Source organism: Pelobates fuscus, chromosome 6 (assembly GCF_036172605.1).
Source record: "Pelobates fuscus isolate aPelFus1 chromosome 6, aPelFus1.pri, whole genome shotgun sequence".
NCBI classification, from domain to species: domain Eukaryota; kingdom Metazoa; phylum Chordata; class Amphibia; order Anura; family Pelobatidae; genus Pelobates; species Pelobates fuscus.
In genome coordinates, this window is record NC_086322.1 from 136,642,650 (window position 1) to 136,666,113 (window position 23,464).

At 46.4% G+C, this 23,464-nt stretch overlaps 1 protein-coding gene across 1 annotated transcript in view; it reads right to left on the minus strand.

Annotated features, from left to right (window-relative positions):
- LOC134566097 (uncharacterized) overlaps positions 1-23,464 on the minus strand; it is a 61,662-nt gene that overhangs the window by 33,298 nt on the left and 4,900 nt on the right. The window contains exon 4 of the mRNA XM_063425806.1: positions 4,103-4,456. Within this exon, the coding sequence (XP_063281876.1) occupies positions 4,103-4,456 (354 nt within the window). The remainder of the gene's footprint in view (positions 1-4,102; positions 4,457-23,464) is intronic.

Here is a 23,464-nt window from a genome sequence, read left to right on the forward strand (position 1 = left end):
TAACTATAAATAGGACAATTACAAGAAAACTTACAGGAACGATAGGTTGAAGAGGACCCTGCTCAAACGAGCTTACAGTCTGTAGGAAGGGGGGTGTAAAACACAATAGGACAGGAGAATAGCAATCAAATAAGATGGGAGTGAAGCAGAGCTGGAGGAGGGAGTATAGAGCTGTCCTTTAGGAGAGAGCAAGGGACAGGTATGTAAGATAGAGGTTACTCTGGGAGGCCATAAGCTTTCCTTAAGAGATGGGTTTTAAGGTACTTCCTAAACGATTTTGAAGACTAGGGGAGAGTCTGGTGGTAGGCAGGCTATTCCACAGGTAGGGAGCCGACCGCGAGAAGCCCTCCAAGCGTGAGTTGGCTGTACGGGTATGGGCAGAGGGGAGAGACCGAGTAAGGGCAAACCTGCAGATCAGTGAAGAAACATAGGAGGGGCTAAAATTGGTCAATGCTTTATAGGTATGGGTTAGTGCTTTGAATTGACTCCTATAGGATACAGGAAGCCAATGTAAGGACTGACAAAGGTGGGAGGTGTGAGAGGACCGACTAGAGAGGAAAATCAGTCTGGCGGCAGCATTCATTACAGACTGTAGCAGGGCAATATAGCTTTTGGGAAGACCAATTAGGAGAGGGTTACAATAATCCATGCGGGAAATTACTAGAGCATGGACAAGTTCCTTAGTAGCATCTTGCGTAAGAAAGGGGCAGATGAGGGCTATGTTTTTAAGATGGAATATACAGGATTTGGCAACATACTGGATGTGAGGCTCAAAGGTGAGTCAAGTATGATGCCAAGACAGCACACTTGCAAGGATGGACTTATGTGGATACCACTAATTTGAAGGGAGAGCGAAAGAGGAGGGTCAGTATTAGGAGGAGGAAAGACAAGGATCTCAGTTTTAGAGAGATTGAGTTTCAGAAAGCGGGAGGACATCCAGTCAGAGATGGAAGAAAGGCAAGCAGTGACACGTTGCAGGACGGCAGGGGAGAGGTCCAGGAAGGACAGGTGGTAGTGGAATCCAAGGTGTCATCAGCGTACAGGTGGTAGTGGAATCCAAATTAAGTGATAAGTTTGCCAAGAGAAGCAGTATAAAGAGTAAATAGGAGACCAAGGACATAGCCTTGGTGTGCTCCAACCAAGACAGGACGAAAGAAGTAGGTATCATTAGAAAAGGAGACACTGAATGAGCGTTGGGGAGAGATAAAAGGAAAGCCACGAGAGGACAGAGTCATAGAGACCAAGTGATTGAAGAGTTTGAAGAAGGAGAGCAAAATCAAAGTTAGCAGAGAGGACAAAATTAATTAGAATGGAGTCAGGTCTGGACTGGCTATCGGGGATACCAGGCAAATGCCCGGTGGGCCACGATGGCCGTGGGCCGAGGCCGGCAGGGGAGATCACAAGATCTCTCCAGCCGGCCCATGCAGGGCCCGCGCTACCCGAGCGCCGGCCCTGCTGTGTGCCTCCATGGGCCGGTGAGGGAGATCAGGCACTGTAACACTGCCGCTGGCTGGGGAGGGAGAGGAGAGAGGATCCGGTGGAGCTCAGGCCAGCAGCTCCGCCGGGTTCCTCTCGCGAGGTCTGAGCATTGCCACGGTTACCACGGCAACGCTCAGATCTCGCGTGAGTGAACTATAGCCTGGTCTCACCACTGAGACCACCAGGGAAGGCAGCATGGCTCCCCCTCCCAGGCAGAACGGCTCCCCCCCTTCCAGGCTAAAGGTAAGAAGGGAGGGGGGATATAACCTTTTTTTATTAATAAAAAATATATATTAATTTAGATAAAAAATTAATTCACACTCACACTAACAGCCCCCTCACACACACAGCACCCCCAGACACACACACAGCACCCCCAGACACACACACACACACACAGCACCCTGACACACACAGTACCCTTAGACACACACAACACCCCAGACACACACAGCACCCTCAGACATACACAGCACCCTCAGACACACAGCACACTCCCACACACACACATGCAGAGGGGTGCTGTGTGTGAGGGTGTTTTTATCTGCCGTCACATTCTAGGTTTCTAATTTTTTTTGTCTGTTAACTCACTGAGGGTTATTTTATATATATTATAATATATAAAATAACCCTCTGTGAGTTAACAGACAAAAAAGATAATCTGCCGTCACATTCTAGGTTTCTAAAAAAAATTTGTCTGTTAAATCACTGAGGGTTATTTTATATATAATATATAAAATAACCCTCAGTAAATTAACAGACAAAAAAAAATTAGAAACCTAGAATGTGACGGCAGATAAAAACACCGTCACACACAGCACCCCTCTTACACACACACACTGCGCCCAATCTCCTATACACACTCTGGGTCCTTTACACAATAGATCTCCTACACACACACACACACTGCACCACCTACACACACTACATTCCTTGTAAGCAAACACATACAACATTCTCTAAACAGACCCTCTCTACAACCCCTACACACACTACGTCACCTATACACACACACACACACTACAGCCCGTATGCACACACTCGCTACATCCCCTATAACACTATGCCCCCTATACACACACTCTCTACAGCCCCTAGCCACACATATTACACCACAAACACAAATGAAATTGACCTATTTACACAATCCCACACCACACTCTACACACACGCAATCCCACACAAGCAAGCTCCAAACACATGCACCATACACTTTCCTGGCCCTTTTGTCCTCTGGTATCCCACTTATGGACACACCAGAGACAATTTAAAAGCAAACACAGCACAAGCTTGTTATTACATTTGCTTGCGCCTTGCAGAACAAATGCAGGGCCTTTTTCTAATGCTAGAGCTCTTCAGCAGGGCTCTGTGCATTGAACTAACATGCTCACTTTGAGAGGGGGCTTGCTTGTCATTAGTCATGACAAAACACACCCTCTCTGGCTCCGCCCTCTTCTAAGGGGGGCGCTCTGATTGAAAAATGCTCGGGCCTAATTTTTTTCCCAGTCCGGCCCTGTATGGATTAGTGGCCTCTGCATTTAGCTGCGATTAGATTGTTAGCACTTTGATAAGAGCAGTCTCAGTACAGTGGAGAGGGCAGAAGCCAGAGTGAAGAGGGTCAAGGAGAGAGTTGGAATTGAGGAAGTGAGACATACGGGTAAAGAGAAGTCTTTCCAGAAGCTTTCAGGAAAAAGGGAGTAGGGATAGGGATACAATTCTAGACATATCCCAGCCTCTACCCATGGACGATGAGCCATCAGTGCATGCCAGGATCTTGATGAAATTGAGCCAGAAAACAAGCACATACTGCACAAATAAATATTTACTGCAATCCTGCACACAATTAAAGTAACACAGCGGAAGCTAAAAATAGAGAATTGGGTCTAAAGACCTGCACATGTGGAGCTTCAGCCCCAAAGCCCCTCCTTGCACAACACCACTGCTATCTGAGCAGCTTTTATTGGACACAATTTGGTTGCCAGCACATTCATGATAATGTAATTTCTAAAGTTCGTTAAATTGGCTTTACATATTGCCCCTTTTAACCCTCTTTTTCCTAGACCTACTTTCACACAACACTCCACTTTCTGGTTATATATATTTTTTAATATTATAGATATTTTTTTTTTCACAGCATACAACAATAAATTAGGTAAACATTTAACAAGTAGCGTTGACATTTGTTAAAAAATGTGTACAAGTTCCTAAAGTGTTTATGAAATCTAGTGCATCGATCTAGAACAGCAGTGATGAAACGAGGATATTTTCTTGGTATGCCTTTCCCATAATTCTCTCTCAGACACTGACAACAATGTTTCCAGAGCAACTGGTGTTCAATAGGTGTGCAATCCTAGTCTACAACACAAAAGGTAGCCGCATGTACCTGATCTGTTTATGATTGGTTCCTTGATTAAATTTATTTTATAAATGGCACAGAAATCGCAGTAGTGGATACAGTTAGGTATCTGGTTTCTTTTATCTGTATGTGAAGTGATGTAAATATTTTTTACATAACAGTTTCTCTTTAATGAGTTCCGATGTCTAAGGTACATGGGGAGCATTCTGACATTTGACTGTTTTTTTGGAGTTAATCAAACACAAAAAGCCATGTAAAGTTACTTACACACAGTGAGTTCAATACTCTGATATTGAAGGCCCGCTGGGGTTGTGATTTCCACGGTGTAGAATCCACTATAATTAGTCATTAGGTCAGAGATTTGTAGTGTCCCATTGTCCATCACGGTTTCTCTCCCTGTGTAGAGTGGACCTCGTGTAGGAGGATAGGGCGATCCAGGGCCATGTGTCAGAATACTTATCTTGTCTCCGGTTCCTTTTCCTCTGTACCAGTTGACATTATAGAGCTCTCCAGTGTAAGGAACAAGGAACAAAACACTTTGTCCAACAGCTGGCTTTGGTGGTTCAATAGTAATAATAAGGTACAGTGAGCAACAAATCTCCACCTGTGAGTACAAGAGAACTTCAAAGAGAAAACAAAAAAAAATATATAAGAATATACCGTACATGTTTAGATATATATTGTATAAAAATAGTGAAACTTTAAATTTAATGATTAAACTTTCGAGAATAACCCTGTAGGTTACATCTTAACCCAGTCGCCATTCAAGTGGAGTTTGCATTTGTTCCACATTGTTCATCATTCTAATCTCAAGTGTTTTGTGTCTGCACTGTGTGAGCAGATATCCTGCTGTATCATAAATAAGAGTTGCATTTGTTCCATATCCCCCAGAATACCCCTACGTATCTGAAGTATTGATTGATTGGAACACTTGAAAACATACATTTATTATTTTATTTCTGTTATATACCTACTGTTTTTAAATTGTCTGAAAGTTGTTTAACACATTGCATGACTGGGTTCCTTGCATTTCGTTGATGTAATTCTGCATTTCTTAATGTATACACATTAAAAATGTAATGTAAAGAAATAGTACAAGGCATTGTAATACAATATCAAACAAGTTCCACTTGCATTCCTGTTGTTTATCTCCCCTTTCGAAACATCATTTCACAATGAACAGCTTGACTGTCTTAGATCTGTTTAGTATTAAAATTATATTGAAAAATGTCTTCAAGGATATTTGGAGAAATGCGAAACTCCATAGGCAAGTAGCTACAGAGGTGCCACCTAAAATATATATTTTTTTACATTGTGCTGACACAGTAGTTTTTTTTGTGCACAATTTAGTAGATCATGCCCACGGAATAGTTGACTTGTGTACAAGCGTTAACAGTTTTGTGTGCACTATCTAGTAAATTGGGCATACAAGTTATATTGTGGGCAGCAGAGCTGGCTTCTGTAAGCACCTACCTCTCTGCTGGCTGCTAGGGACTAGGGACCATGGACCGCATACAAGTTAACTATCTCCTGGGCATGCTGTACTATGTTATGCGCACGCTTTATTATAGTGTGCGCATGATGTCAAAATTATATTCTAGGTAGCAACTCTGGCGTTCAGTAAGTATCAGACTATCAAAGAAGAAAAACAAATGGTAAAATATGGAAAACTTGAAAATAATTGAAATGGATAATTGCAGACAGTAGATTATGCAACAGTATGCAATATCAGGCCAGTATTGCCTCATAGTAAAAAGGCAATGACTCACAGGAAAAAACAAGTTTTTGTCTGGTAACTTTTAAAGGAACACACCAAACACATTCTATATTTATGTGTGTAAAGTATGCCTCTTTTCAATTTATAAAAGTGCTGTTTTAAATATAAAATTACACTTTTATAAATTAATTCTGTAACTGACAGCTGATTGACGGGAAGATTTTTTTTTCCACTTCCTTTAGCTCTTCTAAGCTAATGTAAGCAGCAGGCCAGCTTGCTAAAATGTACTGACTGCAGCTCCTCCGCACCGCAGCTTGCCCTGGTGGTATACTGTAGCTCATTGACAAGTGTGTGAATGAAAAGACACATTCAAAACTTATCTATAGAGGCTTCTCAATCAGAAGCCTTAAACTGGTCAATCTGCCAGTGATTAAAAAGCCAAATTGCAAAATGAAGGTGATAATCTCCAAGCTGTGAAAGTATTAATTAAATAATTAATTAAACTATTTTGCCCGTAAATATTGCTAATTGCTCCAAATCTGGGGTTAGTGAATAAACCCCATTTTTAGTGATTAACATTTACAGAATATACATTATATGTTAGTGAAAAACAGATCCCCAGCATCAATTAAACTACATCCTATATGATTACAATGAGAGAGTTACTCCAACCCGTACACATTTTTTGTTAAAGAAAATTATTCATGCCTTATTGCCCATTATTCTTCCCCCCTCCCCCCCCCCCATCGCTACTTTAATTTAATTTAATTTAATGTAATACTTTAATTATTTTAAAACATGTTTTGCTTATCAGGAATCAATAATTGTGAGCAGTAGGGAAGAGGGAGTTTAGAGGGAGGCAGACAAACCATTGTAAATGGATGGAATTGGGAGTTTGGAAGAACTGCAGGGTGGGAAGGAGGGGATACGTCAGATGCGCAGTGTGCGCTGACTACAGACATTAAATATACACAGATTTCTGGGCTGTCAATGTCGTGTGTGCTAGAATGCAACTACACCCCCCCCCCCCCTCCCCCCCCCCCACACAAGTGCAAGCTACTCAGGATGTGCAGTGTTTTAAGCTGAAACACTGCACATCCAGATTCCTACCATAATGACCACCTCAAAAAGTGGTCATGGTGGATGGAGTAACCCTATAAGTAAGTTATTGGTTAAAGATTCACATGAAACCATTATATCAGTATTCATACACTATAACATACAAAATAATAATGTTTACAAATTATTGGTAAAACATAAGTTTACTTAAAGCGGCACTGTCATGTTGAACTTACCTTTCCCCAATCGATTCCTCTTCTCTCCCTCTGTCAGGATCTGTTCTTCATTTCTTCCTGTCTGCTCTAGTTTTCTTTAAAACATAAGACAAAGTAGGGACTATTTGTCTTATGAAGGTTTCCTTCACCTGACCATCTATGACCAGCGGAGGAGCAAAGTGTGCTCCGTTTCCTGTGGTCAGAGAAATTTTCCCACATTTCTTACCTTTCCTCAGTGATCTCGCAGTGGTTCCTGTCAGTATTCCTGAACGTCCCGTCATTTTAGACAGAACGCTGGTGAAACTACCGAATTTCATCCTAACAGTATGAGAACAAGTTCTCCATTCGTGTTAGAATGCAATTCGGGACTTTGTTCGGATCGGAATTTCAACATCCGATAAATGAAATTCCGATCTATTTGTGCTGCGGCCCCCAGTTGGGACAATAGGTCCCCCCTATTTTCATTTAGGGCCCCCACCCGCCTCTCATGTGTGGGGGCCGGGGGACGACGATGATAGGTCCTACCCCCCATTTTCATTTAGGGCCCCCACCTGCCACTCATGGGTGGAGGCCGGGGGGAGAACAATATGTCCCCCCCTGCTAGTTAATAGATGCCCCACCATTGGGCCATTTGTTAGAAGGGGGGGGGGGGGGCTTTTTTTTTTTTACACTGCACATCCAGATGGAGGGTTTAGGAAGTGGCGGGGAGCACTGTTCCCTGCCGCTTCTATTTTTACATATTACAAGGAGGGAGTTGCTCGCCGGTAGCTCCCTCCTTTTAATAAACCGAACAAACGAAGAGGTCTTCGTTCATTCTATTAATTTATTTGTCTTTCTGACGAATGAATAGATGAAATTCTCGTTCACATGCTCAAGTGTTTAACTGGGCATGCGTGGGAATTTCACAGCGCTATCTAATGTTGGCAGATGATGTGTCCCACAGGGCCTTCATCTACCCACACAAAGATGGTGGCGCCCAGGACCTAGGTCCGGGAACAAAATAAAGATGCAAAAATAGGTAAGATGGGGGGCTTAGGGGCATTTGGGAGTGGCTAGGGGGACAATTAGATGTAGTGGAGTTGGGAGGTTGGGGTAAAAAAAAAACGGGATTCGGCCATGACATTGCCGGTTTAAATTCCTCAGCAGTGTTAAAAGGCCATATTCGCGTGAGGGTAAACAGTTTGTGAACAGTTTAACCCCTAAAGGCAAACCAGCACAAGTAACAGAAGTGTTGCTTTAAAAAGGTTTGTGAGTTATTCTCACATGAGAAATGGAGCGCCCTAGTTACCACATAGAAACACTAATTGCAATGCAGTATCTAGGACGCTCATAAGAAATATTTGCACGGTTTAAGAACATACAGGGAAACAATATCACAAATTATAAAATTGTACAGGGGACTTGCAGTCGAATTCAGGTGCTCTGAGTGGGAAAGGAAGCTATATTAATCATTTATATAACCACAGCCATGTCACCTAAATACCCATAATAAATTAACATTTGTATGTATAGAGCAATAATGAAAATAATTTGTTATTGTGTAGACATCTATATTTAGGCAATATAGCAGAATTATTATTATTATTATTTTATTATTTATATAGCGCCAGCAAATTCCATAGCTCTGTACAATGGGTGGACTAACAGACACATAATTGTAACCAGACAAATGGACGCACAGGAACAGAGGGGTTGAGGGTCCTGCTCAATGAGCTTACATACAAGAGGGAGTGGGGTATAGTGACACAAAAGGTATAAGTAGGGGTAATGAAATAGGTTTCTAGACAAGTAATCACTGAGAACTTAGTAGGTTACTTTTGACAGTTTCAGGAGAGGAGTCATGGGGGGTGGGGGGAGGATGAAAACAGTTTAAATGAATATGCTTTCCTGAAGAAGTGTGTTTTCAAAGATTTTTTGAAGGAGTGGAGACTGGATGAAAGTCTAACAGAGAATAGAAGGGAGTTACACAGAAAAGGTGCAGCCCTGGAGAAGTCTTGGAGGCAAGCATCAGATGTGGGAATACAGACAGAGGATAGGCGTAGGTCTTCGGCAGACCGCAGGGGCCTCGACGGGACATATTTGTGTATTAGGGAAGATAGGTAGGTTGGTGCAGCATTATGTAGGGACTTGTAAGCCAGCACCAGAATCTTAAATTGAGCCCTATATCTAACTGAAAGATAATATAGGGACTGACAGAGAGGAGGAAAGGTGGGAGCTGCGGGCGGACAGGACAGGAAAATGACCCTCGCCGCCGCTTTCATTATAGATTGCAGCGGTGGAATCTGGGAACACGTTAGACCACTGAGAAGGTGATTGCAGAAGTCAAGGCGAGAAAGAACAATGGCATGGACCGGCACCTTAGCTGCGTCTGGTGTTAAATAAGGGCGGATGCAAGCTATGTTTTTCAGATGAAAGCAAGATTTGGCGATCGACTGGACATGAGGGATGTGGCAAAACTAGCCACTTATTGTATGCCAGACTGTGTTGGTTCAACTATTTGGGATTCCCGAATAGATATATTGTTTGTCAGTTGAACCAACCACCGAACTGTGAGACCACCCAAGGGAGTCTTGTGCCTCCAATTGACTATATTGACACCAGAAAACTGCAAGATTCTAAATGGTCAGACGGGTGACCGCCGTTCGTATGACTGAAAACGTGGCGGCTGCCATCTTTGCGCTCGTACATACAGCGGTGTTTGGTTGTTGAGTGCGTGGTACTATAATCGGACACTAGACGGCGAGAGCACCACTGGACTTCCATCCTGTTCGTACGTTTGTTTCCTTTCACCTATACAGAGCGGCATTTGACTGAATGAAACAAATGGACACAAGACACACGACCACCTTTTTCATGAACAGTTGCATTTGTTAGTTTAACAGTGAAAACTCCCGAAAGAAGACCGGTCAATGCATACAACCACATGGAACTGTTTTGGTACTTCCCCTCGTGGTTGACCGGTCTAAACTTCACTCGAATGGCATTCGACAGATTGGGTGCTCAGATCCTTGTTATTCTGTGAAGTGTCTTTCATGGAGTTCTGGCTAATAATATAGGAGTTATGATTGTTTGAAATATTGTTTAATTTTCTGTACCTGGAAGATAATTTAATTAAAGAATTGTACCTGCGCATTTATCTTCCAAATACAGAAAAGGAGTCTGGGAAATGTGCCTTTGTTCCCTGTCCCCACCAAGGTCCACCAGGGGAAAACTCCTGGAATGTAATTAAGGAAACCCCTTGCATGGGGAATTGTATAAAAGCCAGCTGCGTCTCAATTAAAAACAGTTGACTCCCAAAGCTGTGTATCGTCCAGTTTTTGGGGCATTTGAATGGGATTGCCGAGCTACACTTCTCTTGGATATTATTATATATTATATTAAGTCTACCAGTGGAGATATCGATGTGAATACTGCAGCTCCGCTAGAAGGGGTGTTCGGAGTCAAAGAGAACACCCAGGCAGTGAGCCTGCGAGGTAGAGGTGATGATGGAGCTGTTGACTTGGAGGGAGACAGACCTGGGAGTAGCAACATTTGAGGGAGGAAAGACCAGAAGTTCTGTTTTAGACAGGTTGAGATTAAGGAAATGAGCAGCCATCCAGTTGAAAATCGCGGAGAGGCAGTTAGAGACACGAGTCAAGATGGGCGGGGAGAGATCAGGAGAGGACAGGTAGATTTGTTTGTCATCTGCATATAAATGATAATGGAAGCCAAAGGAGCTGATGAGTTTACCAAGGGAGGCAGTATAGACAGAGAACAGTATGGGACCAAGGACTGTTGGGGAACGCCAACAGAGAGGGGTTGGAGAGGAGAGGCAGAGCCAGAAAAAGAAACACTGAAAATGTGCTGGGAGAGGTAGGAGGAGCACCAGGAGAGAGCAGTATCCCGTAGACCGAGATTACGGGAATAAGAAGAAACTGTTGATCATCAACAGTGTCAAAGGCAGCAGAAAGATCAAGGAGAATTAGGATAGAGTAGTGGCCACAAGATTTAGCAGCGATTAAATCATTGGATACTTTGGTCACAGCTGTTTCAACAGGGTGACGACCGCGGAATCAGGACTGAAGCGGGTCAAGCAGAGAGTTGGATTTGAGGAAGTCTGTCAATCTTGCATACACAACTCCCTCAAGGATCTTGGAGGAAAATGGCAGTAGCGTTATAGGGCGGTAGTTGGATGGTGAGTTGGGGTCAAGGTTGGTCTTTTTCAAAATCGGCATTATGGTTGCATGCTTGAAGGGTGAGGGAAACATGCCGAGATAAGGGTGAGATTGAAAATTTTAGTAAGAGGAAGAGCAAGTGAGGGAGACAGAGTGCGGATGAGATATGAGGGAATGGGATTGAGGGAACAGGTGGTGGGGCGGGAGGACCGGAGCAGAGCAGATACCTCTTTTGTTGAAGTAGGTGTGAATGGGCATAAAACAGTGGAGGGAGTGGGGTTGGGTGATGTCAGTGGCGGATCCGGGGGGGGGCAACGGGGCAATTGCCCCCCCCGAGAAAATTGACGGTCTCCCTCACCCCTGCCAGCACATGCAGGTGCCAGCCCTGCAATGTGCCTGCGGACTGGGGAGGGAGATCAGAGATCTCCCTCCCCGGTCCGCAGGCACTATGCTGACAGCCGGCAGGGGAGAGGGAGAGGGAGGAGAGAGGACTCGGGAGCTCTGCCTGCAGCTCCTCCGGGTCCTCATCTCGCGAGCTTGGAGCGTTGCCGCGGTAACCACGGCAACGCTCCAAATCTCGCGAGAGTGAACTCTAGCCCGGGAGCTATGGGCTAGAGCTCACTCTCCCCACTGGGCCACCAGGGAATCACCCTCTGACCACCAGGGATCAAGAAATGTCCCCCCTCCTCCCGGTAAAGGTAAGAAGGGAGGGGGGACATCAATATTTATTTAAATTAAATAAAAATATATATATATATTATTAAAAAAGAAAAGCCCCCCTTCCCTTATCACACACAATCTACACACATACACTGCCCCCATACTGCCCCCATACACACACATTGCCCCCCATACTGCCCCCATACACACACATTGCCCCCCATACTGCCCCCATATACACACATTGCCCCCCCATACTGCCCCCATACACACATTGCCCCCCATACTGCCCCCATACACACACATTGCCCCTCATACTGCCCCCATACACACACATTGCCCCCCATACTGCCCCCATATACACACATTGCCCCCCCATACTGCCCCCATACACACATTGGCCCCCATACTGCCCCCATATACACACATTGGCCCCCATACTGCCCCCATATACACACATTGCCCCCATACTGCCCCATATACACACATTGCCCCCCATACTGCCCCCATACACACATTGACACCCATACTGCCCCCATATACAAACATTGCCCCCATACTGCCCCCATATACACACATTGCCCCCCATACTGCCCCCATACACACATTGCCCCATACTGCCCCCATATACACACATTGCCCCCCATACTGCCCCCATACACACACATTGCCCCCCATACCGCCCCCATATACACACATTGCCCCCCATACTGCCCCATATACACACATTGCCCCCCATACTGCCCCCATACACACACATTGCCCCCCATACTGCCCCATATACACACATTGCCCCCCATACTGCCCCCATACACACACATTGCCCCCATACACACACATTGCCCCCATACTGCCCCCATACACACACCTTGCCCCCCATATACACACATTGCCCCCCATACTGCCCCATACACACACGTTGCCCCCATACTACCCCCATACATGCATTGCCCCCATACTACCCCCATACACACACATTGCCCCATACACACATTGCCCCCATACACACATTGCCCCCATATACACACACTGCCCCCCATACACACATACTGCCCCCCATACACACACACTGCCCCCCATACACACACACTGCCCCCATACACACACACTGCCCCCATACACACATACTGCCCCCATACACACACACTGCCCCCATACACACATACTGCCCCCATACACACACACTGCCCCCATACACACACACTGCCCCCATACACACATACTGCCCCCCATACACACACACTGCCCCCATACACACATACTGCCCCCATACACACACACTGCCCCCATACACACACACTGCCCCCCATACACACACACTGCCCCTCATACACACACACTGCCCCTCATACACACACACTGTCCCCCATACACACATACTGCCCCCATACACACACATACTGCCCCCATACACACACACTGCCCCCATACACACACACTGCCCCCATACACACACACTGCCCCCCATACACACACACTGCCCCCCATACACACACTGCCCCATACACACATATTGCCCCCATACACACATACTGCTCCCCCATACACACACACACACTCTATATACATACACTAACCCCATACACACACACTGCTCCCCATACACTGCCGCCCCATACACACACGTTGCCCACACTCACACATACACTGCCGCCCTCACTCACACACTACAGCCTTCACACACACACACTGCTCACACACTGTCCCCCTCACACACACACTGCACCCCTTACACATTGCATCACTCACACACACCACTCCTACTACAGCCCCAGTTCCCAGCAGACCTCAGGTAAGTTGTCAAACTGTTCTTAAACGGTTTGACTACTTACTCTGGGAGGGGGTCCCGCCACTATTGACACCATAACCACTACACTGAGCTGTAGTGGTTATTGTGTCTGGATTATTTCTTTAAATAATCTACAAGTGCCCCTCCCGAGATCAGGCTCTGGATCCGCCACTGGGTGATGTATTGGAAGGGGAGGGAGTAGGCCCGGACTGGCCATTGGGCATACAGGGCAAATGCCCGGTGGGCCGCGATGGCCATGGGCCGAGGCCGGCAAGGGAGATCATGGGATCTCCCCGGCCAGTCCATGCAGGGCACACGTTATCCGAGGGAAGGCCCTGCTGTGTGCCTTCATGTGCTGGTGGGGAGATCAAAGATCTCTCTCACTGGCCCACTAGCACTAACACGCGGCTGCTGGCTGGGGAGCGAGGGAGGGAGAGAGGACCCAGTGGAGCTTTTACCTGCAGCTCTAACCTGCAGTTCTGCCGGAGCTCTAACCTGCATCTCCGCTGGAATCCTCTAGCGAGATCGGAGCGTTGACACGGTTACCACGGCAACGCTCAGATCTCGCGAGAGTGAACTTTAGCCTTGCAGGCTAGAGTTCACTCACCACTAGATTCATTAGGGATGGCAGCATGGTGTCCCCCCCACCCCCAAATTCCAGGCTAAAGGTAAGAAGGAAGGGGGGGTATAAAGTTTTGTTTTTTATTTAATTTAAAAAAATACATGTATATTTGAATATGTTCCCCACATACACACACACACATACAATCCCTCAAACATATTCACACTCACACTAACATCACCCTCACACACACACAGCACACTCACACACACACACACACCCAGGCAGTGAGCCTGCGAGGTAGAGGTGATGATGGAGCTGTTGACTTGGAGGGAGACAGACCTGGGAGTAGCAACATTTGAGGGAGGAAAGACCAGAAGTTCTGTTTTAGACAGGTTGAGATTAAGGAAATGAGCAGCCATCCAGTTGAAAATCGCGGAGAGGCAGTTAGAGACACGAGTCAAGATGGGCGGGGAGAGATCAGGAGAGGACAGGTAGATTTGTTTGTCATCTGCATATAAATGATAATGGAAGCCAAAGGAGCTGATGAGTTTACCAAGGGAGGCAGTATAGACAGAGAACAGTATGGGACCAAGGACTGTTGGGGAACGCCAACAGAGAGGGGTTGGAGAGGAGAGGCAGAGCCAGAAAAAGAAACACTGAAAATGTGCTGGGAGAGGTAGGAGGAGCACCAGGAGAGAGCAGTATCCCGTAGACCGAGATTACGGGAATAAGAAGAAACTGTTGATCATCAACAGTGTCAAAGGCAGCAGAAAGATCAAGGAGAATTAGGATAGAGTAGTGGCCACAAGATTTAGCAGCGATTAAATCATTGGATACTTTGGTCACAGCTGTTTCAACAGGGTGACGACCGCGGAATCAGGACTGAAGCGGGTCAAGCAGAGAGTTGGATTTGAGGAAGTCTGTCAATCTTGCATACACAACTCCCTCAAGGATCTTGGAGGAAAATGGCAGTAGCGTTATAGGGCGGTAGTTGGATGGTGAGTTGGGGTCAAGGTTGGTCTTTTTCAAAATCGGCATTATGGTTGCATGCTTGAAGGGTGAGGGAAACATGCCGAGATAAGGGTGAGATTGAAAATTTTAGTAAGAGGAAGAGCAAGTGAGGGAGACAGAGTGCGGATGAGATATGAGGGAATGGGATTGAGGGAACAGGTGGTGGGGCGGGAGGACCGGAGCAGAGCAGATACCTCTTTTGTTGAAGTAGGTGTGAATGGGCATAAAACAGTGGAGGGAGTGGGGTTGGGTGATGTCAGTGGCGGATCCGGGGGGGGGCAACGGGGCAATTGCCCCCCCCGAGAAAATTGACGGTCTCCCTCACCCCTGCCAGCACATGCAGGTGCCAGCCCTGCAATGTGCCTGCGGACTGGGGAGGGAGATCAGAGATCTCCCTCCCCGGTCCGCAGGCACTATGCTGACAGCCGGCAGGGGAGAGGGAGAGGGAGGAGAGAGGACTCGGGAGCTCTGCCTGCAGCTCCTCCGGGTCCTCATCTCGCGAGCTTGGAGCGTTGCCGCGGTAACCACGGCAACGCTCCAAATCTCGCGAGAGTGAACTCTAGCCCGGGAGCTATGGGCTAGAGCTCACTCTCCCCACTGGGCCACCAGGGAATCACCCTCTGACCACCAGGGATCAAGAAATGTCCCCCCTCCTCCCGGTAAAGGTAAGAAGGGAGGGGGGACATCAATATTTATTTAAATTAAATAAAAATATATATATATATTATTAAAAAAGAAAAGCCCCCCTTCCCTTATCACACACAATCTACACACATACACTGCCCCCATACTGCCCCCATACACACACATTGCCCCCATACTGCCCCCATACACACACATTGCCCCCCATACTGCCCCCATATACACACATTGCCCCCCCATACTGCCCCCATACACACATTGGCCCCCATACTGCCCCCATACACACACATTGGCCCCCATACTGCCCCCATACACACATTGCCCCCCATACTGCCCCCATACACACACATTGCCCCTCATACTGCCCCCATACACACACATTGCCCCCCATACTGCCCCCATATACACACATTGCCCCCCCATACTGCCCCCATACACACATTGGCCCCCATACTGCCCCCATATACACACATTGGCCCCCATACTGCCCCCATATACACACATTGCCCCCATACTGCCCCATATACACACATTGCCCCCCATACTGCCCCCATACACACATTGACACCCATACTGCCCCCATATACAAACATTGCCCCCATACTGCCCCCATATACACACATTGCCCCCCATACTGCCCCCATACACACATTGCCCCATACTGCCCCCATATACACACATTGCCCCCCATACTGCCCCCATACACACACATTGCCCCCCATACCGCCCCCATATACACACATTGCCCCCCATACTGCCCCATATACACACATTGCCCCCCATACTGCCCCCATACACACACATTGCCCCCCATACTGCCCCATATACACACATTGCCCCCCATACTGCCCCCATACACACACATTGCCCCCATACACACACATTGCCCCCATACTGCCCCCATACACACACCTTGCCCCCCATATACACACATTGCCCCCCATACTGCCCCATACACACACGTTGCCCCCATACTACCCCCATACATGCATTGCCCCCATACTACCCCCATACACACACATTGCCCCATACACACATTGCCCCCATACACACATTGCCCCCATATACACACACTGCCCCCCATACACACATACTGCCCCCCATACACACACACTGCCCCCCATACACACACACTGCCCCCATACACACACACTGCCCCCCATACACACATACTGCCCCCATACACACACACTGCCCCCATACACACATACTGCCCCCATACACACACACTGCCCCCATACACACACACTGCCCCCATACACACATACTGCCCCCCATACACACACACTGCCCCCATACACACATACTGCCCCCATACACACACACTGCCCCCATACACACACACTGCCCCCCATACACACACACTGCCCCTCATACACACACACTGCCCCTCATACACACACACTGTCCCCCATACACACATACTGCCCCCATACACACACATACTGCCCCCATACACACACACTGCCCCCATACACACACACTGCCCCCATACACACACACTGCCCCCCATACACACACACTGCCCCCCATACACACACTGCCCCATACACACATATTGCCCCCATACACACATACTGCTCCCCCATACACACACACACACTCTATATACATACACTAACCCCATACACACACACTGCTCCCCATACACTGCCGCCCCATACACACACGTTGCCCACACTCACACATACACTGCCGCCCTCACTCACACACTACAGCCTTCACACACACACACTGCTCACACACTGTCCCCCTCACACACACACTGCACCCCTTACACATTGCATCACTCACACACACCACTCCTACTACAGCCCCAGTTCCCAGCAGACCTCAGGTAAGTTGTCAAACTGTTCTTAAACGGTTTGACTACTTACTCTGGGAGGGGGTCCCGCCACTATTGACACCATAACCACTACACTGAGCTGTAGTGGTTATTGTGTCTGGATTATTTCTTTAAATAATCTACAAGTGCCCCTCCCGAGATCAGGCTCTGGATCCGCCACTGGGTGATGTATTGGAAGGGGAGGGAGTAGGCCCGGACTGGCCATTGGGCATACAGGGCAAATGCCCGGTGGGCCGCGATGGCCATGGGCCGAGGCCGGCAAGGGAGATCATGGGATCTCCCCGGCCAGTCCATGCAGGGCACACGTTATCCGAGGGAAGGCCCTGCTGTGTGCCTTCATGTGCTGGTGGGGAGATCAAAGATCTCTCTCACTGGCCCACTAGCACTAACACGCGGCTGCTGGCTGGGGAGCGAGGGAGGGAGAGAGGACCCAGTGGAGCTTTTACCTGCAGCTCTAACCTGCAGTTCTGCCGGAGCTCTAACCTGCATCTCCGCTGGAATCCTCTAGCGAGATCGGAGCGTTGACACGGTTACCACGGCAACGCTCAGATCTCGCGAGAGTGAACTTTAGCCTTGCAGGCTAGAGTTCACTCACCACTAGATTCATTAGGGATGGCAGCATGGTGTCCCCCCCACCCCCAAATTCCAGGCTAAAGGTAAGAAGGAAGGGGGGGTATAAAGTTTTGTTTTTTATTTAATTTAAAAAAATACATGTATATTTGAATATGTTCCCCACATACACACACACACATACAATCCCTCAAACATATTCACACTCACACTAACATCACCCTCACACACACACAGCACACTCACACACACACACACACACACACACACACAGCACCCTCACACACACACAGCACCCTCACACACAGCACACTCACACTAACAGCTCTCTCACACAGCATCCTCACACACACAGCACCCTCAGACACACACACAGCACCCTCATACACACAGCACCCTCAGACACACACAGCACCCTCACACACACAGCACCCTCACACACACACACACAGCACACTCACACACACACATATATAATATATAAAATAACACTCAGCGAGTTAACAGAAAAAGAAAATTCAAAACATAGAATGTGATGACAGATAAGACCACCCTCACACACACAGCACCCCTCACACATACACACACATATGCTGCACTGCACCCTTCACACATACACAGAGCACACCAACCACACTGTGCTCCTCATACATACAATACGTCCAAACATACATACATATATATATATATATATATATATATATATATATATACTACAGCACCCCTCTCACTGCACCACTACACACATCACGCACCAGATACACGCCAGATCCCTTACTCAACTCTGGATCACCTAATCTACACACACACACACACACAAAATCTCCTATACATACTCTGGGTCCTTTACACACTAGATCCCCTACACACACACACTGCACCACCTACACACACTACATTCCTGACATACAATCTTTGGATCTCCTATGCACACACTACATTCCTTTTAAGCAAACACATACTACATTCTCTAAACACACTCACTACAACCCCTACACACACTTTGTCACCTATATACACACACGCTACATCCCCTATACACACTATTCCCCCTATACAAACACTCTCTCTAGCCCCTAGCCACACATATTACACAAAAAACACGAATGGAATTAACCTATTTACACAAAACCACACCACAATCAGCTTATGGAGACACCAGAGACAAGTTAAAAGCAAACACAGTGCAAGCATGTTATTAAATTTGCCTGCGCTGCATGCTAGAGCTCATGCTAGAGCTCTTCAGCGGGGCTCTGCGCATTGAACCAACATGCTCATTGTGAGAGGGGGTGTGGAAAAGTGCCCTTCGCCACTTGTGCCTGGAGGGAACTACTGGCTAGCCAACTGCCTTCCGACTATGTATTTTTCCCTGCAGAAAGGTTTATTTGTGTATTTCTGCCGGGGCGTTCGGGACTTTCAGTATGTGAGTAGTGCTACCCCAGATAGCTATGCCATGGAGCCTATTCGTGTAACGAAAGACTATGGAAAAGACTTTGGCTCCATGGCGATTGAACTGTATGTATGTGATCTGAGCGCAATTCGGTAATAATGTGCGCTCAGATCTAAGCTATCTGGGGATATGTTGCATGTATATGTTTTATGTAGTAATTATAACATTGTGTAATTTAATGTATTTTTGTAACCATGTGGTTAATGGAGTCTTGCCTCTGTCCTGGGAGATAATTTGATTACTTTCCAATTATCTCCAGGATAGAGAGAAGGGATTGTGATGTCATTGTGGGAGTGTTTTGTTTGTATTGTCTGTGATTGGCTAATATCCAATATGTGTCCCATTGTTCCATCAGGTCCCCTAGGGGAGTGTCCACCTGGTGGACACTTGCATAAATACCAGGCATGTAGCCCTCAATAAACCAGACCTACTTGCGCCTTTTTTGAAGGACCACTAGGGGAGGGGAGGGGGGAGTAAGGACCACTAGGGGAGGGTGGGTGGGAAGTAAGGACCACTGGGGAAGGGGAGGTAAGGACCACTGAGGGAGGAGGGAGGGAGATCCACTAAGGGGTTTGGGAGAGGGAGGACCACTAAGGGAGGGAAGGACCACCAAAGGGGGGTAAGGAGGGAGGACCAGTAAGGAGAGGGGAGGAGGGTAAGAACCACTAAGGGGGGGAGAGGATAATGACCACTGAGGGGGGGGAGATTACCACTAAGGGAGGAGGGGAAGGTCTACTAAGGGGTTTGGGAGAGGGAGGACCACTAAGGGGGAGAGGGGGGAGTAAGAAGCCACCACGGGGGGACTGCAGAGGGACAGGGGGCCAAGGGAGAGCACTAAGGGACAGAAGGGGAGAACACGGAGGGACAGGAGGGAAGGGGAGATAACTAATTGAAAGGAGGGGAGAGCACTATGAAAACAAATTAAAAAATAAAGAGCTGCTCACCTCTCAGTCCCTATCCTACCCCCAAAACCCTCTCTTTTACACTACACACATACACAATGCATCCCCCCCCCACACACACACACAGAAAAATACAATGCATCCCTACTCGCACACGGACACACCTGAAACACACAATGCACTCCTTACGTTCACACAAACACTCAAAATGCATCTCTTACACACTCAATGCACCCCTTACAGACACACACTGCATTCAATTACATACACCGAAACACACCTTGCATCCCTTAAACACACACACACCCAGAAACATACAATGCATTCCTTACACGCAAACACACACTGCATCCCCTATAAACACACTACATCCCTTACACAAATTGATATCCCTATACACTACATTCTATAAGAACACACACACATTGCATCCTCTACAATAACACATAAAACATCCCCTACACACATACACTCCACTTCCTGTGAGAGAACTCATGGGTGGATTTATGGGTGGGCATTGTAGGCATACTCACAGTCAAGCCCTGTGGGCCCAGACCTTGAGCTGTGTAAGGGGCCCAAAAAAATGGAGCTGCTTCCTGTTCGTTAATTGTTGTGAGCACTGTTAAAAACAGTCTCCAGAGAGCCTCTTCTACACCAGACCTGTGGAGCCAGACTGAGCCCATCATCAGCCTCTTGTCCTCATCTGGTGGTAAGTAGGCAATCCAATATATTATTAGTGGCACTAATCTCTAATTTACTTCACATTAAATGGATACTATAGTCACCAGAAGCACTACAGCATAATGTAGTGGTTCTGGTGTCTATAGCCTGTGCCTGTAGGCTTTTTAATGTAAACACACTGTCTGTTCAGATAAAAGAAACTTTGTGAAGACTGTCGTTGGCCCATATGGTGGAGCATATGGGCGGGGCATTGGGATGTCATAGGACATATGGGGGGCGGCAAAAATCCTTGCACCGGCCCTGGGTCCGCAGTGCTGATGGTGTCGGTTGGAGTGCTTGGAGTCCTCGGCAAGCGCTAGGAGCATCGATTGGTGGAGGTACTCAGTCGGAGTGCCAGCGGTCCGTCACAGGAGGCGTGCTTGTAATTTTTTGCCCTGCTTTGCCTGCACACTAGAAAATCAATGTGTTAGTGATTACCATTTGTATCCACTCAAATGGAGCTCATGATAACCCATAACATTTAAGATTCTATGCGGCCAAAGGGATAAAAAGTTTATATTCCCTGTAATTAATTCCTTCTCATAAATTGTAATCTCAATTCACTAAATCAAGCTTCCTCAAACTCTGGCCCTCCAGATGTTGCTGAACTACAACTCCCATGATTCTATGAATGAAATAGATAGGCTGAGGATCATGGGAGTTGTGGTTCAGCAACATCTGGAGGGCCAGAGTTTGGGGAAGCCTGCACTAAACCATCATCTGATGAAGAATGATTCTCTACACAGATAACAACAGGGTGTTAATTTCATAAATGGCAAATGTTGATAAATGACTCATCTCATACTGATTTGCACACAAAGAAATAATAGGAAGTTTATTACTTAAATGAAGAATTTTCAATAAAACGCAAGTGGAATTACAAAATGTTACAAAAATGTTACAAAATATAAATTCTTTTCCAGAGAACCTTTATCCAAATAATCAGCTTCTTTTTTTCCCATCACTAAAAATATTGATTTTACAAAATTGAAGAATCCTGGAGTCCCAGACATAACTTAAGTTCTATATTTCTTTAGAAGCAATATAGATGGAAAAGTGCCCACTTATGATAAAGGCCTGGATTTAATTTATTCTTTAATTGTAAAATTAGCTCAGTGAGGCATTCTTCAATTGCAATATATTAAAGAAAAAGCACAAAAAAAATGCTTTTATTGGACTCCTCGTAGTGTATAGTGGATCTCCTTTGCATTGGGAAGGCAGTGTCATTATGATAAACCAGTGACTGTGAGAGGTTGCCTTGCACCTGTGCCTGCTCCATCCAGAAAGGACCCACTACAATAGTGTAGGGAACTAAATATATGGTTCCCAGCCAAGGGGACAGGAACCACTAACCTAGTGCAATGAAAGCATGTTAAATGATAGGGCATCTGCCCTTTTTACTGATTTTTCTACAATATCCTCAGATTTGGAACACCAGAGAGAAAACACAGAAACGGCGGCACAGTGTTCCAAAACCAGAACTGTCCTTGGATTATAAGTTGACAAGTATTTAGTAATTGTACTTTGTGACATAGTTCTGTCTGGCTATACATTCAATATGTCGGTGCTCATCAACCTTATTGTTAAGATTGTATTGATATTTAAATAAATAATATCATACATAACAGATGACCGAATATATGTGGATAAATGCAAAAAGTAGCCAATAAAAACGAATGTATTGTAAGAACAAAATCTGCCTGTATTCAAGAACACCTAATTGTTGAACATTTCATTCTAAAGTCATGGGCATTATTGTGGATTTTTTCAGCCCTTTGTTTCTATAAAAACCCACTGGAGGTTTTACGCTAGATGTTGGAGTATTGCTGAAGGGAGCTGCTTACTTTTATTAAAAGTATATCAGTGAGGTTAAGCACTGATGTTGGGCAATAGGCCCTAACTTGCAGTCAGGTTTCCAGTTTATCCAGAGCCAAAAATAAGGGTGCAATACAATACTGAGTACAGATAACAGCTCAAGTAGATTGTCCTTTGGTGGGTCCTAGCTCAGATCTCAAGTGTATCCCACTGGTGTATGAAGAGGCTGAGATCATGAGCACAGTCCAGACCAGTCAAGTACATCTGTATGAGTGTTAATAAACAATTTGTGCATGGACCTCAATTTTTTTCCCCAGAGACCTTTACATGGAAAGAGTGTTTTGACCAAAGCTGGAAGCAGCAAATCTTATATTTATCACAGGCTTGATAACAGACCTTATTTGGACTGAAATGGTGGTCGAGGCTTCAAAATAAAGTTCCTGTTCTGGGAATTTGTATTTCACAAATCATCATCCTTGCTGCAGAGGTTGAAGGGGTTGGGGTCAGCCTGTCA